Source organism: Mustela nivalis, assembly GCF_964662115.1.
Source record: "Mustela nivalis genome assembly, contig: HAP1_SCAFFOLD_1805, whole genome shotgun sequence".
In the NCBI taxonomy this organism is placed as follows: domain Eukaryota; kingdom Metazoa; phylum Chordata; class Mammalia; order Carnivora; family Mustelidae; genus Mustela; species Mustela nivalis.
Genome location: NW_028134859.1, coordinates 28,998 through 55,220, shown reverse-complemented (window position 1 = coordinate 55,220; position 26,223 = coordinate 28,998). Strand labels below are relative to the sequence as shown.

The 26,223-nt window shown below is 39.6% G+C and overlaps 1 protein-coding gene across 6 annotated transcripts in view; it reads left to right on the top strand.

Moving 5' to 3' along the window:
• NNT (nicotinamide nucleotide transhydrogenase) overlaps positions 1-26,223 on the top strand; it is a 92,235-nt gene that overhangs the window by 37,098 nt on the left and 28,914 nt on the right. For all 6 annotated transcript variants that reach the window (XM_082750755.1, XM_082750752.1, XM_082750754.1 and 3 more), the window contains exons 8-17: positions 7,738-7,871; positions 8,156-8,347; positions 9,234-9,387; positions 12,501-12,662; positions 13,647-13,757; positions 14,976-15,121; positions 16,350-16,545; positions 19,065-19,298; positions 20,433-20,593; positions 23,360-23,539. In XM_082750755.1, the coding sequence (XP_082606881.1) occupies positions 7,738-7,871; positions 8,156-8,347; positions 9,234-9,387; positions 12,501-12,662; positions 13,647-13,757; positions 14,976-15,121; positions 16,350-16,545; positions 19,065-19,298; positions 20,433-20,593; positions 23,360-23,539 (1,670 nt within the window). The remainder of the gene's footprint in view (positions 1-7,737; positions 7,872-8,155; positions 8,348-9,233; positions 9,388-12,500; positions 12,663-13,646; positions 13,758-14,975; positions 15,122-16,349; positions 16,546-19,064; positions 19,299-20,432; positions 20,594-23,359; positions 23,540-26,223) is intronic.

Here is a 26,223-nt window from a genome sequence, read left to right as displayed (position 1 = left end):
CGTTGTTTTCAGTGGAGGTGGTTTGAGGAAATGTAACAATTTTGGTCTATTTGTGTAGCTGTTTTGCAGATAAAATTATAAAATTAACAGAAATGACAAAGGGGAAAGCCCAGTGGTGCCTGCTTAACAAAACAAAACAAAACAAAACAAAACAAAACAAAACAAAACAAAACACCTCTTACTGCTTTTTAAGAAGATTAACTCCTCTTCTTTTCTTTTTTTTTTTGTAGGATTTTATTTACTTTAGAGAGAGAGCAAGCAAGGGAGAGCGTGAGCATGGTGGCAGAGAGGGCAGAAGGAGAAGCAGACTCCTCCCCACTGAGTGGGGAGCTGATGCAGGGCTTGATCTCAGGACCCCAGGATCATGATCTGAGATGAAGCCATATGCTTAACTGACTGAGCCATCCAGGCTTCCCTTTATTTATTTTTAGTTAAAAAAAAATTTTTTTTTTAAATTTTCAGTGTTCCAAGATTCATTGTTTATGCACCACACGCAGTGCTCCATGCAATATGTGCCCTCCTTACTACCCACCACCAGGCTCACCCAACATCCCCCGCAAAACCCTCAGTTTGTTCCTCAGAGTCCATAGTCTCTCATGGTTTATCTCCCCCTCTGATTTCCCCCAATTCACTTTTCCTTTCCTTGTCCTAATGTCCTCCATGTTTTTCTTTATGCTCCACAAGTAAGTGAAACCATATGATAATTGACTGTCTCTGCTTGACTTATTTCACTTAGCATAATCTCTTCCACTCCCATCCATGTTGATACAAAAGTTGGATATTCATCCTTTCTGATGGAGGCATAATATTCCATTGTATATATGGACCATATCTTCTTTATCCATTCGTCTGTTGAAGGGCATCTTGGCTCTTTCCACAGTTTGGTGACTGTGGCCATTGCTGCTATGAACACTGGGGTACAGTTGGCCTTTCTTTGCACTACATCTGTATCTTTGGGATAAATACCCAGTAGTGCAATTGCAGGGTCATAGGGAAGCTCTATTTTTAGTTTCTTAAGGAATCTCCACACTGTTTTCCAAAGTGGCTGCACCAACTTGCATTCCCACCAACAGTGTAAGAGGGTTCCCCTTTCTCCACATCCTCTCCAACACTTGTTATTTACTATCTTGTTAATTTTGGTCATTCTAACTGGTATAAGGTGGTATCTCAATGTGGTTTTGATTTGAATCTCCCTAATGGCTAATGATGATGAACATTTTTTCATGTGTTTGTTAGCCATTTGCATTTCTTCTTTGGAGAATGTCTGTTCATGTCTTCTGCCCATTTTTTGATGTGATTATCTGTTTTTTGAGTTTTGAGTTTGAGGAATTCTTTATAGATCTTGGATATCAGCTCTTTGTCTGTAGTGTCATTTGTGAATATCTTCTCCCATTCCGTGGGTTGCCTCTTTGTTTTGTTGACTGATTCCTTTTCTGTGCAGAAACTTTTGATCTTGATAAAGTTCCAAAAGTTCATTTTCACTTTTGTTTTCTTTGCCTTTGGAGACGTGTCTTGAAAGAGGTTGCTGTGGCCAATGTTGAATAGGTTATTGCCTGTGTTCTCCTCTAGGATTCTGATAAATTCCTGTCTCACATTTCGAGTTTATCTTTGTGTGTGGTGTAAGAGAATGGTCGAGTTTCATTCTTCTACACATAGCTGTCCAATTTTCCCAGCACCATTTATTGAAGAGACTGTCTTTTTTCCACTGGATATTTTTTCCTTCTTTGTTGAAGATTATTTGACCACAGAGTTGCAGGTCTATATCTGGGCTCTCTACTCTGTTCCACTGGTCTCTGTTTTTGTGCCAGTACCATGCTGTCTTGGTGATCACAGCTTTGTAGTAAAGCTTGAAATCAGGCAACGTGATGCCCCAGTTTTGTTTTTCTTTTTCAACATTTCCTTAGCAATTTGGGGTCTTTTCTGGTTCTATAAAAATTTTAGGATTTCTTGTTCTAGCACTTTGAAAAATGCCAGGCTCCCCTTTAATTAACTCTTTTGACTTCTGCAGTTATGTCTTGAAACACTTGATATGATCATTTGAGTTTTTATTCTTATATCCAGAATCTATACCAGACTGTCTCTAGGGCATATGGGACATCTCTTTATATTTGAAGGATTTGAATTAAACAATTGGATATAGTATTCTCTTTGTTTTATATTATAAAAACGTTCCTGTTTGCTACCCATCCTTATTTAGGTCTCTGTCTCACTCTATAAGTGTTTTAGAAGCACTTTGAAAGGCTGTCCTAACTGTGTAGCTTCATTTGCTGTAGCAATATTCAACTGGTAAGTAAATAGATTGGTCTAATGGCATTTTTAAGTTGTTTTAACTCTTCTGGTACAATTCTCTCTCTCTCTCTTTTTAAAGATTTTATTTACTTATTTAAAGATTTGATTATTTACTTATTTAAAGAGAGAGAGCATGACTGCACAAGTTGGGGGAGGACCAGGGAGAGAGGGACGGGCAAACCCCAGGCTGACTGTGGAGCCCAACTTGTGGCTCAGTCCCACAACCCTGAGATCATGACCTGAGCCAAAACCAAGAATCAGATACTTCAATCCGCTGAGCCACCCAGGTATCCCTCTTCCAATACAACTCTTAATTTATGTCTTCAACCTAGAGAAGAAACTGGTTGTGATTATACAGGAGTACTTTATTTATTTAGGAATACTTTATTATTATTATTATTATTGTTATTTTATAAAAATAGTATGTGACTTTTGGAAATGCGGTAAAGTACAAAGTAGAAAATAAAGATCGTTTGTGATCTCTCTACTCAGTGAAAAGTACTATTAACATTTTACTGTTTCCTTTTAGCTTTTTTTCCCATGCATTTTTAAAAAGATTTTATTTATTTATTTGACAGACAGAGATCACAAGTAGGCAGTGAGGCAGGCAAAGAGAGAGGGGGGAAGCAGGCTCCCCGCTGAGCAGAGAACCTGATGTGGGGCTCGATCCCAGCACCATGACCTGAGACAAAGGCAGAGGCTTTAACCCACTGAGCCATCCAGGTGCCCCTCCATGCATTTTTATCCTGTTGGATCAGGATATAATATCATTTTCATTTTTCACATTTATTTTATTTTAAAGATTTTGTTTATTTATTTGACAGAGAGAGAGATAGAGAGAGCACAAGCAGAGGGAGCAGCAGGCAGAGGGAGAGGGAGAAGCAGGTTCTCCGCAGAGCAGGGAACCTGATGTGGGACTCAATCCCAGGACCCTGGGAACATGACCTGAGCCGACAGCAGGCACTTAATCAACTGAACCACCCAGGCGCCCCTCATTTTTCCCATTTAGTACTATATCATAAGTTTTCTCCTTCATATAGCATGATGAGTCATTAAGAAATTTTTGTATATATATTTTAATTTTGGGGGGATTTTCTTATTTTAATACACCACATTTTATTCAATGGTTAACACAAAATTGGGCTTTTCATTTAATTCCACTTTTTGTCAATTAAAAATAATGTGCTAACATTTTTTCTGTGTTATTTCATCATGTGTGCCTTCATTTATTTCCCTGGGATTAATCAAATCTTAGAAGTGGAATTACTGGTTGAGTGGATATCAACATTTTTGGCTGGTTGATACATGTTGGTAAATTACGCTTTCCTGAAACTTTTACGTAGTTCATAATCTCATCAATAGATCATCCAGCTAATTGTTTCACTTCAACATTGTTATGATTTTTAAAAGATTTTATTTTTAAGTAATTTCTACACCCAGTGTGGGGCTTGAATTTATAACCCCAAGATGATGAGTCTTATGCTCTACTGAATGAGCCATCTGGATCCCCCCATTATTAGGATTTTTTGATTCTTTCATTTTGAGAGACAAAAAAAAAGTATCTCACTTTTTGTAACTTTGATTCATATAAGGGTGAACTTTTTTTTTTTTAATTTGGTCGTTACCATTTCTTTTAGCATTGACCATTTGTGTTTGTTTTTCATGTATTAGGATCTTAGTGTTTTGTCTTTATTAAATTTTTTATTATATTAAATTTAATTATATTTTTATTATATTAACTTTTTGTCATATTGATTTTTGAGGAGTATAATACATACACATTTCATATTTAAATCTATTGATGTTTTCCTAATTTTCCCCATTGCTTTAATTTAAGAAATACTTTTTAATTCAAAGACTAGAGAGAGATTCACCAAGGTTTCCTTTTTTCTTTTTCTTTATGGGTTGATTCTCTCTCTCTTTTTAAGATTTTATTTATTTATTTGACAGAGATCACAAGTAGGCATAGAGGCAGGCAGAGAGAGAGGGGGAAGCAGGCTCCCTGCTGAGCAGAGAGCCCAATGGGGGGCTGGATCCCAGGACCCTGAGATCATAACCTGAGCTGTGAATATAGAGGCTTAACTCACTGAGCCACCCAGGTGCTCCAGTTCTCTCTCTTTTGAAAAATTTTGTTTAAGTGATCTCTGCACCCAATGTGAGGCTTAAACTCACGACCCCAACATCAAGAGTTGCATGCTCTCCTGATTGAGTCACAAGTGCCACAAAGGCTCATTCTCTTTTATAATTCATTCTAATCAATAGAATTTAGAATTTAGTTTGAAGTCTGATATTAGATTTGGGTAGATTCCCCTCCTCCCATATCTCACTGATCATCTAATACCTTTTGTTCCTTCCATTTTGTGATGTCACATTTATCATATATTACGTTTTTACCCTAGTAGGCCATCAGGGTAAGACAGTATTTTGAAATTGCCTTCTTAGTCTTCCTCTTGAACTATTCTTTGAGGATTTGCTCATTTGGAACTTTTATGTTCCAAATTTATGTACTCTGCTCCTCTTTTGGCTCTATTTTTTCCCTTCTGTTTTCAATTTTCATTTCTACACTTTTAGAATTTTCAAAAAATTAATCCACATGTGAATACTTAAAGCCAGCTGCACTATTATATTCATCATTGTATTCCCTGTAGCCTTTATTGATTTTTTTTTAAATTACAAAATTAAAACTAGCTCTTACAGAAAATTTAGGAGATAAAAGCACGAAGAAGAAAATATTCTTAACCACTCAAGATGTCCTGCTATGGTTAAATATTATACAACATAGAATTTACTAGAAACTATATAGTATGTGTAGTGTTTCATGTATATATAAGATATATATAAAATTCATATATGTATATATAAAAATTATTTTTACATTAAGGCAGCAGTTATACCTACTGTTTTGCTGTGTGCATTTTACTTATAATAGTTTCATGTATTCTAAATATTCCTCCATGATTTAAATAAATTTTAACTCACCCTCTAGTTATTTGACTAAGGAAATTACTTTATGTGAAGGAATAGCCTATCCTTTCAAAAGTGAATGGACTTCAGACTGACAGTATAGACAGAATACTTACTGTCTTTTTTTTTTAATCTTTTTAAATTAAATTAAATTAAATTTATTTATTTGAGAGAGAGACAGTGAGAAAGAGCATGAGCGAGGAGAAGGTCAGAGGGAGAAGCAGACGCCCCATGGAGCTGGGCGCCTGATGCGGGACTCGATCCCCGGACTCCGGGATCATGACCTGAGCCGAAGGCAGTCGTCCAACCAACTGAGCCACCCAGGCGTCCCCTTACTGTCTTTTTTAAGATATAAGTGTGTGCATTTAAAGTTGTGTCAGCCAGTGCCTAATTGTTTTGTGAAGGTTGAGTGAATAAAAGCAAAGACAAATCGGTGGTATATCGGATGTTTTCTAGGGAGCCTAAATGTTTTTGGCCACTTCAAGTCACTAGGGTGACACAGTCCAGAACTGATCCTTAGCGCTCGCTGGGTCAGAAGAAGGAAGGACTCCAGAATTTTTAGGGTGGGAGGAATTCGATGCCAAATTGAATTTGTGAAGCCTGTGCCTTTAAAGTGGGGGCAGTTAGAAGTCAAAGGGGGTGCATTTGGACCCAGATTGCCCCATCAGGCATATCCCCCTGAGACTGGAGGAAACAAGTAAGGTGTGAGGACAAGCTGTTGCAAGCAAGAGGCTGGTTCACGGAGAGGAGGTCGTGGACTAGAAAAGAGGAAGAAGGACGATCGGAAACACCTAGAAAGTACACATTGGCACTTGAAGTTTGACAGTTTACGTGGATGCGACCATGTGATCCATAGCTTTATATTATCTCAGAGCTCAGCAGCCTGACTTCTGGGGGTGGGGGTGGGGGCAAGAGTCCTCAGATGTATGTTCGTTGCAGCCCCAAATTCTTATGTTTGAGTAAAGTTTAAATATCCAGGATGGCTTTGTTGGACTGTAGTGGGGGAGAGTAGAGGAAAGGGATATTTCCAGGAAATTTTGAGAGGTGGTGAAACCAGGACTTCAGAGTGTTGTCTCTGGGGGAAATACCTCCTCATTGCTCTTTCATGGAGAGTCAAAGGGTTATCCAACAAACCATGTGACAGCTGGCCCTGCGTGGCTGGAACAGAAGGTCCAGCAGGGCAGTCATGAGAGAAAGAGTGCTTATACCCAGTCAGGAAGGCCTTCAGTAAGAGGAGGCCGGGGATTTGGACTTTATCTTGGCAGTATACAGTTGGCGTTGAGAAAGAGAGAGGTACTATATAAATACCCCTTTGTACCTTTACAACCATTTTTTTCCACATATGCTACAAATCTTTATTTTTCTTTTTTTGAATCACATGTATTCCAGCCAAGTGGACTGAAAAACAGAAAAAATTATAGTGCAAATTTTATTTTATATTTATTTCCATTTATAAAATCAATAGTGGTCTTCCTAAAATTCTGTAAACAGAGTTGAAAACTTTCTGAAAAAGGAGACAATGATACTTAGGCTATTAACTCTCTACTTTCCTACTACCAGTCTCACACGTTTATTTCCTTTGTCTTTTGGCTAACCCATATATTGTTCCGTGAAACTTGAGCATTGTAATATACTGATGGTGTGGGCCCTGTTGAGTGTTACTAATATAGGTTAGGTTGAAAAATCTTAACGTTTGGTGTTTTATTTTCTATGTAAGAATCAGTGAGTGAATTTTTAAAAAAATATTTTATTTATTTGACAGAGATCACAAGTAGGCAGAGAGGCAGGCAGAGAGAGAGGGGGAAGCAGGCTCCCTGCTGAGCAGAGAGCCCGATGCGGGGCTTGATCCCAGGACCCTGAGATCATGACCTGAGCTGAAGGAAGAGGCTTCAACCCACTGAGCCACCCAGATGCTCTGTCAGCGAATGAATTTTAAGTGTGAACTATCTCATGGCTAGAGTGTTCTACCAGTATATTCTGAGCACTAGTATAGGGCTCAACTCACCAGAAGCAGAATTAACAGTGTGCAGAGGGAATAAAAGTGTATGCGTGATTCCCAATTCTGATCCCAAACTGGGATTTCCTATTGTTTTAATTTCATGGCATTCTTCTGTCTGTCCTTGAAGTTATCCGGTGTTAAATGAAGGTAGATTAATAAAACATGTGGGAAAGTCTGGTGAAGTTTGTTAAGATGTTTGGAAATATTTAATTTAATTTAATTCAGAAATTATTATTGAATATTCCCTTGACAATTGTGATCTTTATGAATTGTCCAATTCAGATACACGTATTTTCCTTAATAGCTTACTATATGCATTTAAAAAGAGATGGGCCAAAAAGAGATGGACTTTTGGGGTATCTTGAAAGAATTAAAATTTCAGATGTTAACATTTTTGAGTGTCCAGAGACAACTATAATAATTAGGAAATAAGAGTTTGAAGAAAGCATAATATAATTTGTGCTGTTCTCTTTGATTTTTATCAGGTAAAAAAGCTCCAGTTTTATTTAGTAAAGAGATGATTGAGTCAATGAAAGAAGGTTCAGTTGTTGTGGATTTAGCTGCTGAGGCTGGCGGAAACTTTGAGACCACTAAGCCAGGAGAACTTTATGTCCATAAGGTATAGCAAACAGCTTCTTCCGTGTACGAACCGACTCCCATGTATTTAGTGATTTGTAAGGGAATGTTTATTCCTTTAAGTATTCAGAGAAACTGAGGCCTGAAAATTTTTAAAGTTAAAAACAGGTATATTTAAAGCTCTTTTGAAATCTGTATTTGTTTGTGAGATGTGTATATATTTATAAAGGTATGTAATTTCACAACTTAGCCTTGGCTATGGCGGAAACGTGTTCTAGAAGGATTGTGAAGAGATCGACCTTTCTGACTGTAGTTTTGTTCATGTAGGGAGTTACTCACATAGGCTACACAGACCTTCCCAGCCGAATGGCCACGCAGGCCAGTACCTTATATTCCAACAACATCACTAAGCTCCTGAAGGCCATCAGCCCTGACAAAGATAATTTTTATTTTGAAGTGAAAGATGACTTCGACTTTGGTACGATGGGTCATGTCATTAGAGGAACTGTAGTGATGAAGGTAAGGGAAGACCTGTTCCCTCCTGTGTTTTCATTAAAACTGTGTTTTAAGATTTCTGTTTTATGGAAGGATCCTATGCTGGAACTGAGATAAAATCTAATAAAGGGTTGATGTGTTGGGTTTATACCCATAAAAAGTGTTTAGAAATGCAGAATGATTTAAAGAAAAACATCACAAAGGCTTACATACACGTGAACTCATCCAAAATATGCATTGCTTTTGAAAAACAAACAAACAAAACAAAAAACCGGAACTGAATAAGGTAAAAGTTAAACTTTCCCCCCCTTGCCACCTATCTCCTTTTAGGGGATTGGTCTATGTTTTTTCCATATATGTGCATATAGAAACTATCCATGCATGTATACAAACATACTGTATTTATATACACATACATATTTTATAAAATAAGTTAAAGTGACATGAATTTATTTAAGATTACTTTTTTTTTTTAAAAAGCTTTTATTTATTTATTTATTTGGCAGACAGAGATCACAAGTAGGCAGAGAGGCAGGCAGAGAGAGAGGGGAAGTAGGCTCCCCGCTGAGCAGAGAGCCCAATGCAGGGCTTGGTCCCGGGACCCTGGGATCATGACCTGAGCCAAAGGCAGAGGCTTTAACCCACTGAGCCACCCAGGCGCCCCATTTAAGATTACATTAAAGAGGCGACTGGCTGGCTCAATCAGTAGAGCATACTGCAACTCTTGATCTCAGGGTTGTAAGTTCAAGCCCATGTTGGGTGTAGAGATTGTTTAAAAATAAATCTTTAAAAAAAATATGTTTAAAAGAAGCCCCCCCCCCCCAACCCCCAGCACAGTCACTATCTTCTGTGTTTTTGACATGCAGGACTGACTGTTAAAAAAAATGTCTGTTTTTCTAATTTCTCTTAGGACGGTGAAGTGATTTTCCCCGCTCCCACCCCAAAAAATATTCCTCAAGGTGCCCCAGTAAAACCAAAGACAGTGGCTGAGCTGGAAGCTGAGAAAGCAGCTACAGTCACCCCCTTCAGGAAGACGATGACTACGGCTTCTGCATATACAGCTGGTGAGAGCCCCATTTATGAGGATGGGGTCCTGATGGTTTGGATTTGTAAGAAATGCATTAAGTGTCAAAATTAGTGAATGAGATTCGGTTGTCCTCCTTTGGATTCCATGAGGAAGTGGGCCTGTTAGAAGCAAGTTTACGTAAACGGGTTACTAGTCTCACCTCCGAGGCCTTGGGGACCACGCTGATGGCTGACCCCAGAGACACAGGCACTTGCTAGATATTGGAATAAATGTGTGTGAAAGCATAGACGGGCTGTTAATGCTTTTCTTTCACAGAAAACACTTAAAATACAGCTGTTAAGAGTTTCATCTTACATCAAATATATTGGGTAGTGATGTGTGTCAGATGGTGTTGGTGCTAAGTGCCTATATATGTGGTTATTTATTTATCTTTATGAGTTATAAAACATCAGTTATGATTGTCTGCATGTTGGGTAAGACTAGGGAACCACATGTTTGTGGTGAAGAATAAACAGTAGGAGACAGGTGCGGCCCTTGGTTCTTTGTCGAACATCCTAAGTTCTTCACCTAGTAACAAATTTCAGTTTTGAAATTTTCATTTCTTTAAAATTTAACACAAATTCTTTGCCTTTTTCATCTTTAGGAAAACATTAAACAGTTGCTGTAAAATAGTGGTAAATATTCATTCTGGTTATGAAGTGTTAGAGTCTGAAGTATGGACATTTGGTTTTTAAATTGGTTTCTCTCTCATCAGATGAATTAAAATTATTTAGATCTACTTGGAGCCAAAGCAAAAACAAAACAAAAGCAAGCTATAAAGAATTAAGGACCAGCAGCAGGCACATAATTCTTGTAGCCTCAGCATTCTCCAAATTCCCCTGTGAGCCCAGATGTTTGAAAGAGAAAAATATAACTCTTCTTGAAGAAAGAGCAATTCTCAGCAAGATGACTGAAAGCCTCTGGTTGTGGACATGGTGAATAAATGGGGCAATGTCCCTACTTGCACTTGCTTGTTTAAAAAAAAAGAAAGAAAGAAAGAAAGAAAGAAACCAGATTATTATATTGTACCTGGAGAGGATTCTTGGGAAGACTGTAAATTTCCATTTCTCTTTGCGATTCGTCAGGAAATACAGTGAGGCACATATGATGTTTTATTTTTCTTTCTTTTTTTTTTTTTTTTTTATTTTATTTATTTATTTGAAAGACGGAGATCACAAGTAGGCAGAGAGGCAGGCAGAGAGAGAGAGAGAGGGAAGCAGGCTTCCTGCGGAGCAGGGAGCCCGATGCGGGGCTCGATCACAGGACCCTGAGATCATGACCCGAGCCAAAGGCAGCAGCCCAAACCACTGAGCCACCCAGGCGCCCCTGATGTTTTATTTTTCTAGGTTGCGCTTTTGTTTGTTGAGGTTTATTGTATTTTAATAGATTTGAAATTAGCATATTTTAGTGAATAAAAGAATGGCCTGATACTTGTTTTTCTTTACCTTAAACTTCTTCCTTTATAATAAAAACAAGTATTTTTCTTTTATGTGTGTGTTAGGAATCTATTTGAATAGTATTCTCCAAAGAATATGATTTGCTTTCTTTTCCCTTTCTTTTTTTTCTCTGCCTTTCTCTTTCCTCTGTTACAAAGACTATAGAAATACATTATTATTATTAAATATACTATAGAAAAGATACTAGTTTACTAAAGAGTTGATTAAAAAAACCTTTACATAGGTGATTTTTATCTTAGATGCCCAATAAAAAATGGACTCCAGATTATGATAATTTAGTGCTGCTTGATTAATGTGCTAGTTTAATGAATGCTAGGCATTACACTAAATACTTCATATACTATTTACTCTCTACAAAACCTCAGTGAGGTGGGCATATTATTATTTTCTTTTTCCAGGAGAGGACAGAGAGGGTTGATAATTTTACAGATGATGATACTATGCCACAGAGAAGTTACTATGGCACAGAGAAGTTAAGTAACTTGTCTGAGATCACATAGCTAGCAAGCAGCAGACCAACAGTTTGAACGAGGCAGTCTGGCTTATGAAAACATATTCTTAACCACAACTCTATATAGCTTCTCTGATGTTTAATTAGAGCACAAAACAATATTCTGTCTCCTCTCCCTCCAGATGGTCAACAGGCCATGTATTGGAACCCTGGGCATTTTATATGTGGTAGAGGAATATAAATTAAAACTGCAGTCTTACTACATGATCTAAAGTAAAATTAATGTCAATTCTTAGATGTTCTAGCTGTGCCACTTATAAAGAAATACTTTGTATCGAGGGGGGAAAAAGTACCTTACTCAAGAAAGTTGAATTCCAGCTCCCTGGTGCCCCCTTTGCATTCTGTTTTTACTGACCACTAGGTAACCCTTCCTTCTGTTGCAGAACAGCGGTCCACATGGTTGCTATTAGGAAAGGCAATAATTAAAGATGTATGTTCAGAGCTGACTGCTTGTATTCTGCACATTCTTAATTTAATTTGTTTTTGTTTTTTTTTTTTTTTCATTTTCTTTGTAAAATCCTGTTTGCTGACTTGGTGTTAAGGCTGGAGCTGAGTGCCCCGGCCAGCAGTCCAGTCCAGCTTCAGGAGCAATTGCAAAACTTCTGTCCCGGGGGTGGAGGGGGTGGAGGAGAGGCCATATGTTTTGGGGAGGTGCTGGAGTGAATGAAATCCTTCCTACTCTTTTAAAATCCATCTTCCTCAGCCAAAGCTGAGTGACATGACATTGGCTTCAAAACACTCCTGCCTTATAAAGGTCATGTCTTGCCCAAGTAGAAAATGCTTGGGTAGATCCCATGTAGGTCTCTAATTCTGGGACAAAAGCACTTGTATACACATGTGGCACTGTCAATGAAAGTCAAAACAGGGGAGAGGACAATGGGGAAATTGTTATTAAGGTGACTCATAAATTTCACTAGGTCTTTACAGCTTATTTTATTTTAGGTGGTGGTGGTCAGGAAGCCGAGTTTTGTTCGTAATCCGTTTAGCTTCCCCTGCCCCCCATTGTGAAATGTGTAAAAAAATCTCACTATTGGAAGACTCCTTACTGGCTACAGAATGTACAAGCATCGACTATTTCACATTTGTGTGTGCTTTTAATCCTGAGATAATTGGATCCCAGCTCACACTCTTCTCTTTCTGTAGGTCTCACTGGGATTCTGGGTTTGGGCATTGTGGCGCCCAATTTAGCCTTTTCCCAGATGGTGACCACTTTTGGCTTGGCGGGCATCGTGGGCTACCACACTGTCTGGGGAGTGACCCCTGCTCTCCACTCACCGCTGATGTCTGTGACTAATGCAATCTCAGGTTTGCTCTTCTCTCGTTTTTCCCTCATTTTAAGTTTTCATGGGCTTATTCAACTTTCCAGTTGCTTTCAATGAGGTTTCCAAAGTCTTTATTTACAAGTTGTATGGCTTGGCCTCTGAGGTGGGTGGTTTGGGCTCCCAGAGTGGGGAGGGCAGGGCTAGAAGTGAGGGTCCAGCAGAGTGAGTGTGTCAGGCCTTTGGGCTGCTCACATTCCAAGCAGTGCAGAGCCATTGTTCGTTCTTTCGATTGTAATTTCCTTTAAAGAAAGGATTCCTCTGATATCACAGAATCGTGCAGCATCGTTTAGGGACTAGTCTTAGATTCATCTAAACATTCAGCGGTAAGCAGGCCACAGCTGTCGTCAGACTTACTGTGAAGCCTTTGGAACAGGAAGCAGCTGGCCAGCCAGGGAGGCATCCGCCGAGCCTCACACTGTGCCGTGAGTCTTCGCAGGGGTCCGTGTCCACACAGCTGCCCAGGAGCTCTTCTCTTTGGCCCCCAGGGATGCTCAGATCTGAGGTGGGAGACCCACCTCGGACAGACGGGGGTGGGGCCTGCCCTGGCGTGGAGGCCTCGTGCTGCCAGTGCTCCAGACACAGCCGCCGGGGGGCTCTGCAGGGATCGTGGCGAATTCCAAGGGGCAGCGTGTTCTGGAGCGCTCAGAGTCCTGGCTTTGCCTTCCTCTGTTTATAGTTCATGCATAGCTCCGTCCAGTTCAGAAGCAGCTTATCTCCCCACGCCGCCTTTTTATCTCTTGTCCAATGACATGATCGGTTTAGATCTTTCTCGGGCGCACAGAGCTAGAAAGTTAAAGGAAGTCCAAAGTTTTATGCAGGAAAAGTTTTAACTCTTGGCCCACAAGCGAACTCCAGTGATGGTGGCGCATGAGGACTTTCTCTGTTGTGCCTGTCCTTGTGAGACCCTGTGACATTTCATTTGTCCTTGTCTCTACAACCATTCACCATCTTGATTCTTTCTTCCTAGGGTTGACCGCAGTTGGTGGGCTGGCGCTGATGGGAGGCCATGTGTATCCTTCCACAACCTCTCAGGGCCTTGCCGCTCTTGCTACATTTATTTCCTCAGTCAACATTGCAGGTACGGTACTGAGAGAGTCCAGAGTGCTATTAAAAAGAAAATTATTTATTTGCACAAGTTCTAGACCCAGAGTGGGGCTCGAACTCACAATCCCAAGATCAAGAGTCACATACGCTTTCACCTGAGCCAGCCAGGTGCCGCCCCGGCTTGAGTGCTATTTTTTTTTTTTTTCTTTTAAAGATTTTATTTATTTATTTGAGAGAGAGAGAGAGGGAAGGCATGAGTGGAGGGGAAGGGCAGAAGGGAAGTGGGAGAACTAGCTTCTTGTCTCACAGAGTCAAATGAATCTTGCCAATAACAGAGAGTGAATAGAGCATTAGAAGTTCATTAAGTGAAGACACAGAGAAAGCTCTCGAGAGTGAGGGGTTCCTGACCGGGTTGCCCTTGAGTGCTATTATTAATGGGGACATGAGAAGCAAATATCAATCCATACAGAATAGACATTTGGATTTTTTTTAGACATTTGAATTTCAAGAATTTGATTGTGCCTTTAAACATTGTTTTACTCAGACCATGAATGCGCTCTGTGAAGAAAAATCATTTTGCCCACTTGTAATTTTTAGAAACTGTTTGATAAAAGAACACCCCCTCCCTCAGTGCCCCAAAATAATAAATAAGCAAAATGATTGTCTTGCTGCAAGTTAACTGGGAAGTTATTGAATGCATAGTTTTGAATTAAGTTAACTTGTAGCTATCACCATAACATCTGTAAATGAGTATACTGTTAGATAAAATTTTAGCCTTTGCCTTATCTTAGCTTGTGTTTCTGAAAACTGAAAGCCTAGCACATTACTTGGGTAAACTCATTTGATGCTATGTTGTAGCCGAAAAATTAATTGATGGCTCAAAGAAATCTGGTGCCTGTTGATGTGGCATTTTTTTTTTTTCTTTTATCACTTATTATAGGTTTAACAAAACAGAATAGCTTATTCGAAAAAAATACTGGCCTTTGATCTTTTGCATTCCCAAGTTGTCTGAATGCCTGTTTACTTGTAGTCATGCAGAAATAGTTGGAAGTTTTCTTCCTGAATATAAGGTTTCCTGCCTTCAGTGAAACTGGCTTGAGTGTTAGAATGAATTTTAATTTTGAGGTTCTAAAATGTTATTAATATATTTATCCCTTGGTGATCAAGATGTCTTTAAAATGGAGAAATTGCGCCAGTTTGAAAATCATGTTGCTCAAAATACCTCTTTCTGTTTCATATTTACTTTGATAAGGTGGATTTCTGGTGACCCAGAGAATGCTGGACATGTTCAAGCGTCCCACGGATCCCCCAGAATTCAATTACCTGTATCTGCTCCCTGCTGCTACCTTTGTTGGAGGATATCTGGCTGCCCTCTCTAGTGGTTATAACATTGAACAAGTAAGAGACTGTCTTGAGAATTTTTATTTTTGCCACCGTGTTTTTTTTCCCACTAGTCAAAATCATCATTACCCAAATTCAGGCTCCACCAAGCAAATACAATAACTCTAGAAACATCTTGGTCAACTAGAGCATTCCTGTCCCCTAAGAATCAAGACCCTGGATTCTAGAAATGGATTTGCCTGCTACCTGGATGTGCTAATGTGGGTTTACCTGTTTGTCCCTCAATTTTTCCACTTGTAAAAAGTGTCAAAAGTTTATTTTGTACCTGTATGGATTGTTGTGTGGATACAATGAAATAATTGGCAAGAGAATCTGAAAATTTTCTGTTAAGTACTGTTAGTCTTTTTCCTACTTTCTTCTCCTACAAACTCAGTGTATCATCTCTTGTAACCAGGAGATGTTATGTCAATGCATTTTAAAAAGATAGTGTAAAAATGAGTGTTAAAGAAAAACAGAAATAATCAAGTTGAACTTTGAAAGTTCCATGTCTCAATGTGATTATAATTGAGACTCAACTTTGTCCTGAACACAGTATTTTTTTTTAATCACTTTTTAATGACTACTGGGAGATTGCCACTGACAGCAGAAAGAACATGTCTCCCTTGGTTTCTGCTGTTTCCAACATTTTTTACTTGTTGAGTGAACAAAATCTTTTTTGAGAAGAGTTGGAGTGGTATGTCAGAGAGACCCTCTGAATCCTGCAATTGCTATTTTCTGATCATGTGACCTTGGAAGAATTATGTAACCTTAAGTTTTGGTTTTCTCTTTTGTAAAATGAGGATGATAATTCTTTCAACTTCCATGAATCTCATGGGACTGACTTGAGTAAAGTGGATGTTATGGTCCCTGGCATTTATAGCATCAGGGGTTGGCTCCTTTACAGTGTTTGGTCAGGTCTGGTTCCCATTATAACTCTGTTTAAATTCAGGTACTTTTTAATGCATTCATGCATGCTAACCAATCCAATCCACCCCCCCCCCCCCAGTTTCATAAATGGTATAATTGCAAGTACAAATTAAGATATTTAATTTGTTAATTTTCCTAATGGATGGAAACATGTATTGAAACATTCAAAGAAGAAGAAGTCCTACTGGTCCCTTCATTGTCTGAATTTAAAATTGTTCTTACGAAATCGTGTTTCCTCAAGAGAAGTTCTCCCTGTGGTAATAGACTGGATGTTTTGATAGTCTTTCTTTCTCTCTTCTCTTCTCTTTCTTTTAAAAAGATCATGTATCTGGGCTCAGGTCTCTGCTGTGTTGGTGCCCTGGCCGGCCTTTCCACCCAGGGAACAGCTCGTCTTGGCAATGCATTGGGCATGATTGGGGTGGCCGGAGGCCTGGCAGCCACCCTCGGAGGCCTGAAACCATCCCCAGAACTGTTAGCTCAGATGTCTGGAGCAATGGCTTTGGGCGGTACCATTGGTAAGCACTTGGTGGAATTCTGCCTTTATGGGAACACATGCCCATTTTTTAGCTCACCCTTTTGGCATAGTTGATCTACCTTCTCAATGTTGATGCTTTCAAATGTTTATATTTTAATGAGAATTACACCAACTATGATTGTTCGCCAAAATAAATACATTATACACAAATTATATTATTCATAACTTTCTAATTTGTTAGTTTTTTTTTTTTCTGTGCTCTTGAGATTACCCATATTATAGCTGTTTTTAGACACGTTGTGTGAAGGTGGGCTTTTTTCCATCTCTTCCCAACTCCATCTTTAATGATATACATTGGTAGCTTGAAATTGACCATGGTGGTTACATTTATACCATGGAATTCAACAAATGTTACAAATCTGGGTTTCATTTATTGTTTCATTGATTGTCTAGACCTAGAAAGAGATGGAGTAAATATTAATAGTGCAGCTTAAACGTAAAAGTGTGCTGCGACTGTAGCCATTACTTCGTAAATATCACCAAAAAATGAGCAAATATTCTTCCAATATTTGAAAACTATTATCAGAGTCGGGGTGTTGCTCACACTGTTGACAGTGAGTGAGGTTCTCACCTATATCTTGTTTCACTTTTGTCTTGTTAATGCAAACAAAAATGTCAGCCAACGTTCCCCTGGGAACTACACTCCTTTCATCAGTTGCAAACACTAGATTGGTAACAGATTGAAGAGTTTGACAAAAGTCAACAAAAACACCCCGTGAAAGTCAGTTGGCAATATGGAGTTTACCATAAAGAGTATCATATATTTTATTATTTGAAAATTTTATGCTACTTTATATCATTCAAAACTCAGGTACACATTTATATAACCACATGTTTTTATCCAGAGAAGCTTGTGGTATATTTACCAGTGTAACAGTAGCTTTAGGCCTCCTTTCATACTCCCCTCCCCACCCAAGCATTGTGTCCTTTCCTGATGGTCCCTGGAGAGGAACAAGGACAATGCGCTGTAAGCTCATGGCAGGAGGACCTCTAGACAAGATCTTAGCAGATATTCTGAGGTGCACCCCTTCTCTGTCACCTGCCTAGAGCCATGTAGCTCTTTCACAGGCTCCTCATTTGAATATTAACTACCCAGGGATTTGCATTTCTTTACCTTTGGACAGGGCTCCCACTCACCCACCTGAAAGCTCAGGCTTTCCGATTCCAGCTGTTTCTCCTGTGCTCAGGAGCAAGGGGTAGGTTTATGGAGAAGAGCGCTTGGGTTATTCATGCTGTGGGGAGAATGGGAAGGTTTGGTTGGAGCCTCAGGTAATCTGAAGAAGTGTTCGGGAGTGTGATGGAAAAGGCATGTGTTAATGTTGTATGTGTGAGTTTTTGGAGTGGGACCTTGGTTAGGTGTGTTGAGAACACCTGCTATTTTGAAAGGGTACATAATCAGTGTCCTTACCTTCTCTACAGTCCCTGTAAGAGAATATTTACCCCAGACTAGGAAGCAGATAAATACTTTTTAGGGGCAAGGATGGAAAACCTTAAATGTGGCCTTTTTTTTGAAAAAAATTGAGGTATAATTGGGGCACCTGGGTGGCTCTGTCGGTTAAACATCTGACTCTTTGATTTCAGAATAGATCATGATCTCAGGGTGGTGAGATCAAGTCCTGTACTGGGCTCCATGCTCAGTGTGGAGCTTGCTTGGGATTCTCTCTCTCCCTCTCCCACTGCCTCTTCCCATATGCATGTGTTCTCTCCAAAAATAAAATAAAAAATATAAAATTGAGGTGTAAAATTGACATAATATATTAGTTTCAGATGTCCAAAATAATAATTCTGTATTTGTATATATTGCAAAGTGATCACAATAAGTCTAGTAAGCATCTGTCACCATAACATAGTTGCAGAATTTTCTTTCTTATGATGAGAACTTTTAAGATCTACTCTCTTAGCACCTTTCAGATATGTGATACAGTATTATTAGTTACAGTCAACATGCTTTATATTATATACGTATGACTTCTTTTATAACTGGAAGCTTCACCTGTTTTGCCCACCTCCCATCCCCTGTCTCTGGCAACCACCAATCTGTTCTCTGTATCTATGAGCTTGGTTGTTTTTTTTTTTAAGATTTTATTTATTTATCTGAGAGGGAGAGAGAGAGAGAGAGCAGGGGGAGGAGCAGAGGGAGAGGGACAAGCAGACTCCCCACTGAGTGCAGAGCCTGATTCAGGGCTCAATCCTGTGACCCTGAGATCATGACATGAACAGAAACCAAGAGTTGGACGCCTAACTGACTGAGCCACCCCGGTACCCTGGTTTGGTTTTTTTTATTTTTAGATTTCATAAGTGAGATCATATAATGTTTGTCTTTTTCTGTCTGGCTTATTTCCCCTAAGCATAATACCCTCAAGGTTCATCAATATTATTGCACATGGTAAGATTTCTGTCTTTTTGTGGCTGAATAATTTTCAGGTGTTGGCTTTATTGTTGTCCCTTCTCAGAGGTCTGTTGAGTTTTAATTCCTCTTTGACCTGCATTTCCCAACAGGACTGACAATTGCCAAGCGCATCCAGATTTCCGATTTACCTCAGTTAGTCGCTGCTTTTCACAGCTTAGTAGGCTTGGCAGCTGTGCTCACTTGCATAGCTGAGTACATTGTCGAATATCCACATTTTGCCACGGATGCAGCAGCAAATCTCACCAAGATTGTGGCCTACCTCGGTACTTACATTGGCGGTGTCACGTTTAGTGGCTCTCTTGTTGCCTATGGAAAATTGCAGGGTAAGTGATTCCACATAACAAAGGAACAGCTGTTGTTCAGGGGACTCAAGGGTCCGTTTCAGTTTCAGAAAATGGCTTCACGGTAGAACCGTTAGGTGAAGAATTTGTATAGCACTCGGAAATACATAAATACATAAACATACAAATTTTGAATATATAAAAGATTGCTTTCCTGAATGATCCTTACAGATCTCCTAAACGTGGAAGCTGTTCTTCTGCAGACAGCCAGTGGAGGAAATAAGTGCACAGAAATTTGTGTAGAGGGACCAGCTGACAATTGATAATACATGTGAACAAAACTCTGCCTTCCTCAACCCTTAGTTAGAGATGCCTGTTCACAGAAATGAACTTGATACGTTTTCCAGAGTAGAGAGAAGCTTGTTGAATAGGTTTGTGTGATCACCGTACAGTACTTATTTTGAACACAGACACATTTTTAGGCTCTGGCTTGCCATCTTCTGCAACTGCCGAGGTCAGCCATGAGATTAGAAGTGGTGGGGGGGAGCCCTCCAAATCTCACAGAGGCTGTTTTCAGTGTTTTCGTGAATAATTGAGTCTATAGAGAAACTAGTTTGTGATATAAGGATCTGGTCTTTGCCTCTGAGTAATCAAGCCATTGAAATTAAATAGAGAACTTCCATGAAACTTAAAAGTCACAAAAGAACTTCAAGCCTCCAATGCTCTTGTCTCCTGCTTTTGTTTTCAAAAACAACTAGCAAACCAGGGCTCTGCTCCCTGGGGCTCAGTTGATAGAATCAGAAATGTGAATGTGCTAGGACTCTGTTTTGAAGTTTTAAATAAACGAAACCACACTTAACAACTTCTGTGTTGGTCATACGGGAAAAATGTAATTTTTTAAGATGCTAGGACAAAGAGTAAAGAAATTGTTGTATGATCAAAGTAAAGAACAGTTAAGTTGAGCCATACTTTTCCTACTTCTGTTAACATTTGTTACGTGTAAGAGCCCTAATTTGCTTTTATGTTTCAGGACCTTTTTTTCCCCCCCGATACTTAATTTTGATAGTTTAGGATTAAATGGCGTGCACTTAAGAGTGTGTATGTGTGTGTGTGTGGGGGGGGGGTTGGTGTTCCATGACATGTGCTGGCTTCTGACGGACTTGCACTTGGTCCTAGGTATCCTGAAATCCGCCCCTCTCCTTCTTCCTGGAAGGCACTTACTTAATGCAGGCCTGCTGACGGCTAGTGTGGGAGGGCTAATCCCATTCATGTTGGACCCTAGCTTTACCACCGGCCTTACCTGTCTGGGCTCTGTGTCGGCTCTCTCTGCTGTCATGGTAAGAAGTTGGGGCAGGAGGAACACCCTCAGTGAGGAGCTGAGTGCGGTCTAACCATGTCTCTAGCTCTTCAAGACCCTCGATGCAATAAACATGTCTCAGAGTGATGTTACACGTTCTTCTTTTTAGAATCTGGCTAATACAGGGAAGTGTAAGAAGGAAGCCACTCTTTCTCTCCACCGAATGGTTCCTTTCAAAGTTGTCAGGTGACATCTTTAGTGCTCTGGGGTGGATCACTGGATGGATGGGAATTTTATTTTTTTAATTTTTTTATTTTTTAAAGATTTTATTTATTTATTTGACAGAGAGAAATCACAAGTAGATGGAGAGGCAGGCAGAGAGAGAGAGAGGGAAGCAGGCTCTCTGCTGAGCAGAGAGCCCGATGCGGGACTCGATCCCAGGACTCTGAGATCATGACCTGAGCTGAAGGCAGCGGCTTAACCCACTGAGCCACCCAGGCGCCCCTGGATGGGAATTTTAAAAAGCCAAGTGTTTCAATTCTTTTCATTAGGTGCCTACTTACTGTGACAAGGCCCACAAAACAGTGCTTTGGGTTGTATGCAAAAAGGATCAGATATTCCTTGAGCATTAGTTATGCTCATTTACTGGAAGCTGTGGTACCAAGTTAAAGAATTATATAAAATGAGATACATTAATAAACCTTGTGTGTTCAGTGGGGGGAGGTCAGGGAAGCCTTAATGATCAGTGTGGTCCTCCTCTCCCGCTCTCATTTTTGTGTTTAGTATATTGATACACACAGTGTTCTCTAGTTGTCTGTGTCCCCCAGTGAAACATTTTATTGTATCAGTGTGTAGTGCTTTGCAAAACAGCTGTTACCCATGGATTCCTTCATGTTTGCCTAGCCTGGAGTCCACATTGTAGACAGGGTATGTGTTTTAGGTTTTTATTTTTTCAAAGGTCTTGTTTATTTATTTGACAGAGAGATGAGGAGAGGGAGAGAGAGCATAGGCAGGGGGAGCAGGGTCCAGAGAAGCAGGCTCCCCGCTGAGCAAGGAGACTGGTACAGGGCTCGACCTCAGGACCCTGGGATCACACCCTGAGCCGGAGGCAGATGCTTAACCAACTGAGCCACGAAGGTGCCCCATGTTTTAGGTTTTTAAAATAATTTGTAGGGCACCTGGGTGGCTCAGTGGGTTAAGCCGCTGCCTTCGGCTCAGGTCATGATCTCAGGGTCCTGGGATCGAGTCCTGCATCAGGCTCTCTGCTCAGCAGGGAGCCTGTTTCCTCCTCTCTCTCTCTCTCTGCCTGCGTCTCTGCCTACTTGTGATCTCTTTCTGTCAAATAAATAAATAAAATCTTAAAAAAAAATAATTTGTATTGCTTAGCACAAAATTAGACATACAGTAATTGCTTATCAAACACATACTGGCTGCTTGGCTCAAGATTTACAGTGTTAAAAATGATACTTATTTTTATGTAATGCTGAGAGGCCTGATTTTGGCAGAGAAAACTTTTTAGAAATCTGAAAAGTAGGGGTTCCTGAGTGGATCATCAGTTAAGTGTCTGATCTTGATCTCAGCTCAGGTCTTGATCTCACGGTTGTGAGTTTAAGCTCTATGCTGGGCTCCGCACCAGGCATGCAGCCTACTTAAAAAAGAAAAGAAAAGAAAAGAAGTCTGAAAATTAACTTAAAATTCTTTCTATTGACTGCTGACAGTCCATTTTTTTTTCCAGTGTATGTAGCACTGGTTTTTGTTTTATTTGAAACAAAATAAAAATGGTTTTGGTATTTTTTTAATCCAGTAAAGCATAATGTCTCAGAATAAACTAACAGCATAGAAAAGCAAAACTTTAAGAATTACCATTTTTGAGAAGAGATGAATTTGATATTTAAGAGGTACTTTGTGCTTGTATGAGAATGAGTAAGATAAAATGTTTTGTGGACTATTTTAATGGCTTTTGACTTCATTAAGTGGTACATGAATGCATTCACATCTGAAACTCAAAATACATAGGTAGATGTATATGGACTAAAAAGCAAAAATCTTTCTCCCCATCATTCTTTCCCATTTCCAGGGTTTGGTGATTTGGAGTTGCATTAGAGAGACTTTGGATTCTGTTATATTCCTCCAAAGAGTATTGATCATTACTTTTTACCTGTTTTTGTAGGCAGCTAACTTGGCTGCATTCAGATTTCAGATCTGGCTCCCTTATGGTGGGGGCAGCTGAAACCTGAGATTACTTTATCCTTCACAGGTTTGCTTGGAGTCAACCAGAGTTTTGGGCAGAATTCATACATAAAATTTGGGGCTCCCTCTTCTTTTGCCTGCCCCTCCACAATTTCCCTTCTCACTTTCCAGCTGCCATAGTCACCCTAAGTCCTATCCTTGGATCTTCAAACTAGCAAGACTATGGGCATATATTTTGGATTTAGCTATTTCTCTTGGCACCACTTTGCCTGCACTTACGTTAACACCATAAAAACTGGGAAATTCACTTGATGCTGTTACTTTTTTTCAAGTGCAGACCCCTCTCTAGTTTCTGCCTGCTTTTCGTCACTGCCTGTTAGGGATTTAGGGCTATTCCTGGGGGTGGGGGATAGAGAGGAAGGTGGTTTAGTGCTTACCTGTGTTATATCTGTGGGAGAAGTGATCAGATGGGAGGCACTTAGTCATTACCAGCCATGGAACTTCAAGGTGAATACATTAATTGGAAAACCAGAATGATCAAAAACCAAGATGTCCAATGTCAGAGGTTTTATTTTTATTTTATTAATTTTGATTTCCACGTTGGATTTCATCCTAGGGCGTGACGTTGACAGCGGCTATTGGGGGTGCGGACATGCCCGTGGTCATCACTGTGCTGAACAGCTACTCAGGCTGGGCCCTGTGTGCGGAGGGCTTCCTGCTGAACAACAACCTGCTGACCATCGTGGGGGCGCTCATCGGCTCCTCGGGGGCCATCCTGTCCTACATCATGTGTGTGGTAAGAAACTGGTGTTCTGAAAATAGGGATCTGTTTGTTATTTTACTTGCAGTCAAAAACCACTCTGTCGGTTCTTATTTTTCTTCAGTAGAGATGTCCGAGTGTTTCATTTGAATAAATATGTAAGACTGCTTTTAAAGTCCCCAAAGTGTAGATAATTAGGAAAATTAAATATTAAGCTAAAAAATCAAGCTCCATCTGGAGATAAGCACTTAAGATTTTGGTTTATTTCTTTCTGTTCTGCTTCTTTCTGTATTACATATCTGAGTATTTACTAGTCTGATCATATTGTATACTGTTTTAGATTTTATTTTTTTCTTTCTTTTTTTTTTTATTATGTTCAGTTAGCCAACATATAGCACATCATAAGTTTTTGATGCCGTGTTCAATGATTCATGAGTTGCATGTAACCCCCAGTGTTCACCACATGCGCCCTCCTTAATGCCCATCATCCAGCTACCCTCCCCCACACCCCCTTTCCATTTTATTCTTTTCATTTTGCTATAGGCTTGTCATTTTCTTATTTAAAATGCTTTTAAAATACCATTTTAAGGCACTTAATACAAATCCATCATTTGGATATATACAATTTATTTAACATTTCCCTAATGCTCTACCTTTTATTTTTGAGTTTTTAATTTTTCTCTGTCCATAAATACATGTTTGGCACTTCCGGTTTTTGTCTTCGGATTGATTCCTTGAAGTGAAAGAGGTTTGCTCATTTTTCTCGGCTCTTTCTGCTTATTACCATGTTGTTTTGGGCGAGTTTGCTCCAATCTGCACTCCCACGGATCATCTGTGAAGGTGCCTGTCTAAAAGTTCTGTGGTCAGCATGATTTTTTTAAAAAAGAGAAGAAAAAAAATCAAGAAAATAAATATTCCTGGCTTCCTTTTTGTTTCTAGTTCTCTTCTGGATGGCAAGAAGATAACCTGCAAATAATTAAAGGTTTGACTAGGAAACTTTTCCAAATGGTAGATAACTGTTTTCTAAATGATAGTTCTGAATGACTGCAGAAGGGCAAGTGTGCAACGGAGTGACGTCAGATCATGACTGTGCTGGTTAATCGTTCAAGCAGAGAAAGGATATTTCTTCCACCTCTGTTCTTTTATTACAATATTTTAAAAGCCCCTTATTTTATTTATATATATATATATATATATTTTCTTTTTTTTAAGATTTTATTTTTTTATTTTTTAAAAAAGATTTTATTTGTTCATTTGAGAGGGAGAGAAAAGGAGCACAAGCAGGGGGAGGGGGTGGGGAGAGAGGGAGAAGCAGACTCCCCACTGAGCAGGGAGCCTGACTTGGGGCCTGATCCCAGGACCCTGGGATCATGACCTGAGCTGAGGGCAGCCGCTTAACCAACTAAGCCACCCAGGTACCCTGAAAAAGCCCCCGATTTTATTTTTTTAATTTTTAATTTAATTTTATTTTTTAAAGATTTTATTTATTTGACAGAGAGAGATCACAAGTAGGCAGAGAGGCAAGCAGAGAGAGAGAGAGAGAGGAGGAAGCAGGCTCCCTGCCAAGCAGAGAGCCCCATGTGGGACTTGATCCCAGAACCCTGAGATCATGACCTGAGCCGAAGGCAGAGGCTTAACCCACTGAGCCACCCAGGCACCTCAGCCCCTTATTTTATAATTCAGAATTCCTCATATATATATTAATTGAAAATCTCTTTGTAAATTGAATACTGAAGTTATCTTTTTATAATAAAAAATCAGTTTTCTTTGGCCATTTTGTAGAACAAATGATTTGATAGCCCCAAGGAAGAGGTTTTAAAATAAATCTCCCAAGTTGTTCAGGAAATTTGGAAAGGGGGGTTTGTATCTCCTATTTCAAAAGTTTCAGGCTTTGGGGTTCTAAAAAACAATTGTTATAAAGAAGGAAAAATTTATTCAGTTGTATTAGACATAGTTTTCTCTAAAAATGAACTTTTAAAAAAAAGCTTTTTGTTTTAACTCCAGTATAGCTAACATACAGTGTTTTATTAGGGTTGGGTGTATAATATAGTGATTCAGCAATTCTATACATCACTCAGTGCTCATGATGATAGGTGCTCTCCTTAATTCCCATCACCTACTTCACCCATCCTCCCCCCAACCCACTTCCACTCTGGTAAACATCAGTTCTCTATAGTCTGTTTCTTGGTTTGTTTTGTTACTTAAAACTCCACGAATGAATGGAATCATATGGTATTTGTCTTTTTCTGACTGACTTATTTCACTTAGCATCTAAAAACGAAATCGGAAGGGGAGACAAACCATGAGAGACTGCGGACTCTCAGAAACAAACAGGGTTTTGGAAGGGAGAAGGGTCGGGGAAGGGTGAGCCCGGTGGTGGGTATAGAGGAGGGCACATAGTGCATGGAGCACTGGGTGTGGTGCATAAACGATAAATTTTGGAACATTTTAAAATAAATTAAAATAAAATAAATAAAGAAACAAATAAATAAATGAATATATATATATTTAATTTATTTGACAGAGAGAGATCACAGGTAGGCAGAGAGGCAGGCAGAGAGAGAGATAGAGGGAAGCAGGCTCCCTGCTGAGCAGAGAGCTCGATGTGGGACCCGATCCCAGGACCCTGAGATCATGACCTGAGCCGAAGGCAGCGGCTTAACCCACTGAGCCACCCAGGCGCCCAAAATAAAATAAATTTTAAAAACAGGAACTTTTTA